The sequence below is a fragment of the Centrocercus urophasianus genome, unplaced genomic scaffold (assembly GCF_019232065.1).
Source record: "Centrocercus urophasianus isolate 14NV4802_14NV808 unplaced genomic scaffold, USGS_Curo_1.0 seq_15, whole genome shotgun sequence".
Classification (NCBI taxonomy): Eukaryota; Metazoa; Chordata; class Aves; order Galliformes; family Phasianidae; genus Centrocercus; species Centrocercus urophasianus.
In genome coordinates, this window is record NW_024884697.1 from 451,460 (window position 1) to 459,089 (window position 7,630).

At 44.6% G+C, this 7,630-nt stretch overlaps 2 protein-coding genes across 2 annotated transcripts in view; both read left to right on the plus strand.

Annotated features, from left to right (window-relative positions):
* TUBAL3 (tubulin alpha like 3) overlaps positions 1-6,377 on the plus strand; it is a 150,870-nt gene extending 144,493 nt beyond the window's left edge. The window contains exons 5-6 of the mRNA XM_042815799.1: positions 1,238-1,299; positions 6,279-6,377. Coding sequence (XP_042671733.1) covers positions 1,238-1,299; positions 6,279-6,377 — 161 coding nt within the window. The remainder of the gene's footprint in view (positions 1-1,237; positions 1,300-6,278) is intronic.
* A 626-nt stretch (positions 6,378-7,003) lies between these two features.
* The window catches only part of SLC35B4 (solute carrier family 35 member B4), a 14,302-nt gene continuing 13,675 nt past the window's right edge, over positions 7,004-7,630 (plus strand). The window contains exon 1 of the mRNA XM_042816111.1: positions 7,004-7,205. Within this exon, the coding sequence (XP_042672045.1) occupies positions 7,129-7,205 (77 nt within the window). The 5' untranslated portion in view covers positions 7,004-7,128. The remainder of the gene's footprint in view (positions 7,206-7,630) is intronic.

Genomic DNA, 7,630 nt, shown 5'->3' on the forward strand with positions numbered 1-7,630 from the left:
AGGGAAAGGGAAAGGGAAAGGGAAAGGGAAAGGGAGAGGGAAAGGGAAATGGAGAGGGAGAGGGAAAGATAAAGGGAAAGGGAAAGGGAAAGGGAAAGGGAAAGGGAAAGGGAAAGGGAAAGGGAGAGGGAAAGGGAAAGGGAGAGGGATAGGGAAAGGGAAAGGGCACGGGAAAGGGAAAGGGAAAGGGAAAGGGAAAAGGCACGGGAAAGGGCACGGGAAAGGAGAAGAAGAAAAAGAAGGGAGGAGAGTTTAAGAAGTGACAGAGGATCCTCAGCCGAGCATCTCTTCTTTGTCAAGGGAGCCCTGCTGCTTTACACTACTAAGTGACAAGTTCTGAGCATGCAGAAAAACATTTGTGAGCAAACCAGCTCATGTCCCTCACTGAAAATGAAATGGTTGGAGGAGCCAGCAGAAATGTCTCCTGCTCTATTCAGAGACATGGTGATCGTTTCTGATCTGTACAGGAACGTGCATGTTGCTGAGCTGAGATGCATTTAGCAAATACCTGAAATTGCTGAGAAGATATCTACTGGGGAAAAGAGGAATGTTTGGGGGACCTGGAAATTGACTGATCATGCAAATCCCAGGAATGTGACAATTTAAAGAAAGGAAAGGTGTTTGCCTCATCTAATGCATGTAAAAATGCATCAGTGATTTATTTTAGTTATTTGAAATGATGTGATATCACAAAGGAAAACGAAATTTTAAGCTGACTACCACAAAAACCTTCCCGACAGAGAAGGAAAAGACTCCTCCCCTGGCCAAAGCTATAAAAGCCCAGAGGTTGAGGGCATTTCAAACAAAACTGGTAAAATTAAAGTACCACTTCTCAAAGGTTTCCACTGCCATATCCTGAAAGCTCCTGGTTTGTAGCCAAAGAGATGCAGCTCAGCCACCCCTACAGTGGGTTACACTGGAAGGGTTTGCATGTTGGGAAGTGCTCAGATGAGCAGTAATGGAATCTTGGTCATAGGATGACCATATTTGCTCACAGGTGCTAAGGAGATGAAAGTAATGCTTCCTCTTGGAGTGAGACTCTCAACAGATCAAGTCTCACCACTGCCTGCTATCCTGTTAAATCCATTCTCTCACCTTGCCAACACACTATTCAGACAACATGCTTGTGATGAAAAATGGTTGAAATAAACCCATGAGTTCACTCTCTGCATTTTCTTCCCCAAATTGACAGAACTGATGTTGGTTTAAAACCTGAAATCTCTTCTTTACCTTTCAGGGAATTCAGTTATAGGAAACAAGAAGGAAACTGAATTTGTTCTGATAGGACAAAGGGAAATGGTACCAAACTAAAAGAGGGGAGATTTGGACTGGATATAAAGACAAAAAAAGTTATGATAAGGATAGTGAAGAACTGGAACAGGCTGACCAGAGAAGTGGTGGATTCCCCATCCCTGGAGACAAGGCTGGATGGGGCTGTGAGAACCTGATCTGATTGTATGTGTCCCTGTTCATTGCATTAGGAGTTGGACTAGATGGTCTTTGAATGTCCCTTCCAACTCAAACAATTCTATGACACTATGAAATAACTGCCTGGAAGAGAAAATGAGTCCAGCCTTGTTAGCACAGCCAAATACCTCAAGAGTTCTTCATCTTTTAGTATGATAATCAGCCTCATTTGATTCAGACCTAAGCAGGGTCACCACTGCCCAACATTATTGTTGTCAAAATGATGTTGTCCTTAGAGATGATACATCATCACACTCCATTTCAGCAGAGACATCACTCCTGGAAGGGAGTTGAGAAGTCTGGATGAACTGCGTAATATATAGAATCACAGAATCATTACGGTTGGCAAAGACCTCTGAAGATCATCAAGCACAGCTGCCAACCCATCCCCACTATGCCTGCTGATCCACGTCCCACAGTGCCACGTCTCCATGGTTCATGAACACCTCCAGGGACGGTGACTCCACCACCTCCATGGGCAGCCTGCTCCAATGCATCACCACTCTTTCAGAGAATAATTTTTTCCTTATATCCAACCTAGTGACCAGTGAAGCAGCACAGACACTTATTAATATTTATATGCTTCCCTATGTATATATCTAATTTGATACGTACATATCTAAAATCAAACCAGCACAGCGCTCACCAAATTGCTTGTTCTGGCTTTAGCTGGGATGGGGCTGATTTTTGTTTCGGATACACCAAAGATCCTGGTAAACAAGAATCAGAGAATCATAGAATGGACTGGGTTGAAAAGGACCACAAAGATCATCTAGTTTCAACCCCCCTGCTATGTGCAGGGTCACCAACCCTAGACCAGGCTGCCCAGTTAATGTCTCCATTTGCAGTAGCTCTGTATAATAAATGGTGTATCCTTATGTATCCTACGTATCTAAATGGCATATCCTATGGTATCTCCATCTGACTACAAAGCCACAGGTGAAATAGTCTATGAAGTCATGACTGGCCAGGACTGCAGAATTCACTGTCTCAGAGATGCTTCAATTAAACATGCTGCTTTGGCAGCTCTGCTTCACAGATTGACACAGCACACCCCCATTGGTGATAACCCCACCACCTCTGGTATCCTGGGGCTCCAATGGGCACCTGCAGCACTGAAAGAACAGTTTTAGGCTGAGCCAAAGGTCTGTGATGGATTCATGGATTGCCTGTGTCCCGCAACCTCTGCAGAACAGTGTCCATTTCGGAATGAGGTGCCCTTTCCTGGCTTTTCCATATGCACTGACTGCAGAACAGGAAAAATTGCTTTGATTGATCTACTGCCCACACGTAGAGAATGCAGTCAGTTTACTTTTTTATTATTTTTTATTCTTCCTGGAAATGAAACAAGAACTTTTCATGTGCTGGAGCTTGCAGCTTTGTCTGGTTTTGTTCATCACTGCATTTATTCCTAAAGCAAAGACTGAATATCTACGTCCCTTTGGGAAGTCAAGGACTGACTGTGTGTTGGGGCAAACAAACTACCAAACAGAACTGGATTCTTACATGCTTTGTTTTCATTTTCTTGCTGATAACACAGACAGGCACTCACAATGTAGTTTCCAGACAGAGCTGAAGGACAGATTCCTGATGTATTCAGCAAGTCAACACCAAAGAGCTGACTCTTTCCCCCAGCAAAGGGTCCGCAATTCTGCTTTGAACTGTGTTTCAGAAGACAGGAATTTAAAATGTTTACACAAACCTTGAAGTGCTGCAGATTGGTACTACAGAAAACATTGCTGTGCACTCAGCCTGCCCGCTTTCCAGGCAGAAACAGACTCCCCAGTGTTTCCGTGATGTGAAAACACATACTGGTTCATTTTAGCCACCTCAGAAGGAAACCCAAATAACAGTGGCAGAAGCAAAGTGATGTTTGTAGGTAGAAGAAATATCTTTTCTAACAACATCTGCTGTTGTTGGGAAAAAAAACAATAGTACAGATAAGCCCTGGGCAGTAAAGAAAAGCTTTTGTCCTATAGCTGAAAGCTTATTTAATTTTCCAGCTATATTATCATGACCTACAAACCTTAGCTTGTCTGTGTGTTTAGACTGTTCCAGCTGCAGAACATGGCCTTGAGAGCAACACTGTCCAATCATGGTATGCAAGAATCACAGAATCATAGAATGGCTTGGGTTGGAAGGACATCAAGGATCATGAAGCTCCAACCCTCCCACCACAGGCAGGGCCACCAACCTCCACATTTAATACCAGACCAGGCTGCCCAGGGCCCCATCCAACCTGGCCTTGAACACCTCCAGGGATGGACAGGGCAAACCACAACCTCTCTGGGCAGCTGTTCCAGCACCTCACCACTCTCATAGTAAAGAACTTCCCCTGACATCCAACCTAAATCTTCCCTCCTTTAACTTCAAACCATTTTCTGCTATTATCTACCCTTATAAAGAGTTGAGTAAGTCACTACATGCTCCTGGTAGAGAGATGGGGCTAAAAAATCACTCCTGATTGTCAGACGTTCACACTGACATCACTGGGCTTGTGCCTTTTCAATACAATTTAATTGAGCTGAATTTAAATAACTTCTGAAATCATATTTATTATGTAATATGGTTCCCCCCCCCATTTTCTGACATTATTTGTCATTCGTTGCAATGTGATACAGAATCACAGAGTACTATAATTGATATGAGTTTCCAACAAAGTGGATTTTGATTTTAATGAGAGAGAGGTGTAATGAGAGCTGGGTCTGTGACTGGGATTGCTTGTGAGGAACACATGAATCTGCAAACAGGGAGCTCAGCAAATTGGTCCAGCGTCAAAGCTGGGATGAACCAAGGGAAAAAAGCAAGTCCAGGAATGATAACCTCTATCCCTGCATTGAGATGACCTCGAAGTTTCTGCAGAGATTTGAGCCTCCATCCCTGAAGAATTAGAGCATAAACTCAGCCTGACAATTCATCCCAGAACCTACCCTGTAGTTAGAACATTAGAAAGGATGTTGAGTACTCACTAAGCCACACAGAACTGCCCTCCCAGAGGTGTCAGGCTACAATGCACAGCTCAAAATGCTTTATGAGCTGAGATTTGGGTTTCACTGTTACACTGGAGCAGTTCAAAAGAAGCAATTTGTTCTGTGGCTTAATGCATTTAGCAACGGAGGTGCGGCACATTTATTGTGGCAGAAAAACAACCTCAGCCCCCCCACCCTTTGAAGCACAAAGAAAGCAAATGAAAGGCAAAGAAGTGAGCACCTATGGTAGCAAAATCTTATTAGTGAAGGGAATGTAAAAATCGATCATTCTGACCTATGCAGCAGCTGAGGATGTGGAAGCAGGAAACCCTGGAGACGTTACAGAGAGCCAGCGAGCCTGAACAATCTTCTTTGTTTGTCGCTAATGAACCGTGGTGCTTTTTAATAATATATAAGCCGTTTAAAAGGACTTGATAGGAAGCTCAGGAAAGTAAGCCGAGGCATTTCTACCTGGAGCGAGGTCAGAAAACACTGATTTATTATTATTATTATTATTATTATTATTATTATTATTATTTTGTAGAAAGGGGGAACAGTGAACTTCAGCCAACTACAGAGTAAAATCACAGGGGTTCCCAGATGGTCTGACAGTTGGATCCCCAAAGTACTGTTTTCTGGCAGACTGCTCTCCTAGAGAACATATCATCAGCTTCCAGGATTCCTGGAAACACCACAAGAGAGGCCCCAGATTCCTTGGGTCTCTGGTACTTTTATCAAGAAATGCAGGGTTTCTATCTGTAGGCAAAGCCCAGCAGGTACCCAAGGATTCTTGGATATCACTGCTGTAGTTTCCGGGCTTTCAGCCATAGGTTGTGTAAGCCCTGAGGTCATACAGAATCATAAAGATTGGAAAAGATCACTAAGGTCATCTAGTTCAACCATCAACCCATCAAACCCATGCTACAACCAGTCTTGGTTTCCAGACCTTAGTAAGGAGCTTGGAAGCCCTGAGATCAACTTGGAGTCAAGGAGCTCTCACAATGAGCAAATAAAATGGGAAATTCTGGCAATTTCACCACTGTCATTAGTTGATTTTGATAACAGGGAACCATGTCTGGCATTCCTCAAAAATCTGGAATTCATTTTAAAAAAAAATAATCATTTTTGGACTCACTGTAGTTTTTTGCAATATTTTCATGGGATTTCACACTTGTGGGAAAGAAAGGAAAAGAAGAAATAAAGAATGAATGAAAGGGAAGAAAAGAAAGAAAGAAAAAGAAAGACAAAAGCAAAAGGAGAGAAAGACAGAGGGAAGGGAAGGGAAGGGAAGGGAAGGGAAGTGGGAGAAACAATAAAAGATTCGGGTCTGATTCAAATAAAAACTTTGTAAAAATCAAAATGAAACATCTACAGGATAAAAATCCCACTTTTTGATCCTTCTTCACTTGATCACAGAGGTCTTGGACAGATGCTGGTACATCTCAGTAGGGTTCCACACAAGCTTAGGAAAGAAGACCCTACATCCATAATGAATATACATACACAGCTGTATTAATAACTTAATACATATATTAATAACTTAATAAACTTATGGTGCTCCAACTGCAGGAATGCAAGAATAGGGATCAGGAATGAAAAAAAAAAACCCACACAGTAGGAACAGGGATGAAGAATAGGAGAGCAACAACGCAATGTGAAATATCTGTAGAAATTCAATACTCTTTTTTTCTTTTTACAATGTTTCCAGAGCAGACAGAAATGGATCTTTTGTCTGTAATTACTTCTGGTCTTTCCCATTTCTCAACTGCTGCTGAAGGCTCATGCTTGGTGTTTGGTTCACATAAAACTCCAGCAGTTTTCTCACTTGATATTCTATTCTAGCCTGAAGAAGGACGTTGGGATGACAACTTATCAAGCAGTAAAGATTCTGAAGAGGATCATGAAACAGAGTCCATCTACTGGGACAGGATCATAAAATGATAGAATCATAGGATCTTTGGGGCAGGGCATGGCAGTGATAGGTCAGTGGTTGGATTAGATGATCTCAGTGCTCTTTTCCAACCTTATCAGCAGTTGCCCTGTTTGATTTGTGTTTCTTCTGTCATTGACACAACAGTGTCTTCACCCTTGATGAGGGAAGCCAAGGCGCTGAGAGACATGAGGGTAAATTATTCACTGTGGATGGGTTCTTGCATGTGTCACGGTCAGGAATACAAGGAGGACACATTATTTTTTCCTCTGTCTTCTCCATGAAGCAGTTGGCACCTCATGGTGCCACTGGGTTTGGTAGGTCCCCAAAACACGCTCAGAGGATCACACCATTGGGTCAGCTCTATTTCACATCTCAGCAATTCATTTCATTATCTAAAACCCAAAACGGCAACGTCCAGCTGTTTGATTTGTGTTCGAGCCCGTTCCCTTCACCCGTTCTCATCAGCCACATCAGCGCCGCCATTACAGCCCGCCCCCCCACCAGCGTGAAACTACAAGTCCCATCATGCCCCGCGCGTCCATCCCCATGGGAGGAGACGGGAAGGCGCCGCGGGGGTTGCTGGGATTTGTAGCCCGGACCGTGACGGAGCGGCGGTGATTGCGAACGTGCAGCGGGAGGAGAGCGAACTACCGGCTGCCGGGAGGAAGCGGGGGTGGCGGGGCCGACAGCGGGGCAGAGGCCCGGGAACGGGATGAGGTGGAGGCCCGGGAAGGCCGCTTCGTTGCTTGGGGTTGCGCTATGCACCCGGCCTTGGCGGTGTGTTTGGTGTTCTGCGGCTGCTGCAGCAACGTGGTGTTCCTGGAACTGCTGGTCAGGTGAGGGCGGGGAGGGGGTAGGGGGGGAGGGGAATGAAGGGAGGGGGAATGCAGAGCCTGGGTGCACATTGCAATGGCAGTGATGGGTTTTGTGGGGGTTGTCCAGCTCTACGAGTGCCTGGATTGATTTTGTTGCTGCAGACAGGCCTCAGCATCCCATCACAGATGAGGGGGCCACCAAAATGTCCCCTCAGTCTTTTCTCTCTGCTCCCAGCTCCTCATAGAGTGGAAATCCCAAAAAGAAAATGCACAGTAGCTGGCTAGGGACAGCAGGCAAAGCCAAGGGAATGCCTTCCATCCATCTTCAACAGCCTCATGTGGCAGCCAAGCCAAGGCAGTGAGGATGAGGATTCTCAGGGTGAAGGTGAACTGTCATGTGGCAGAGAAAGGAGAGCTGATGTTTGGGATCCATCTGAGCTCTGCAC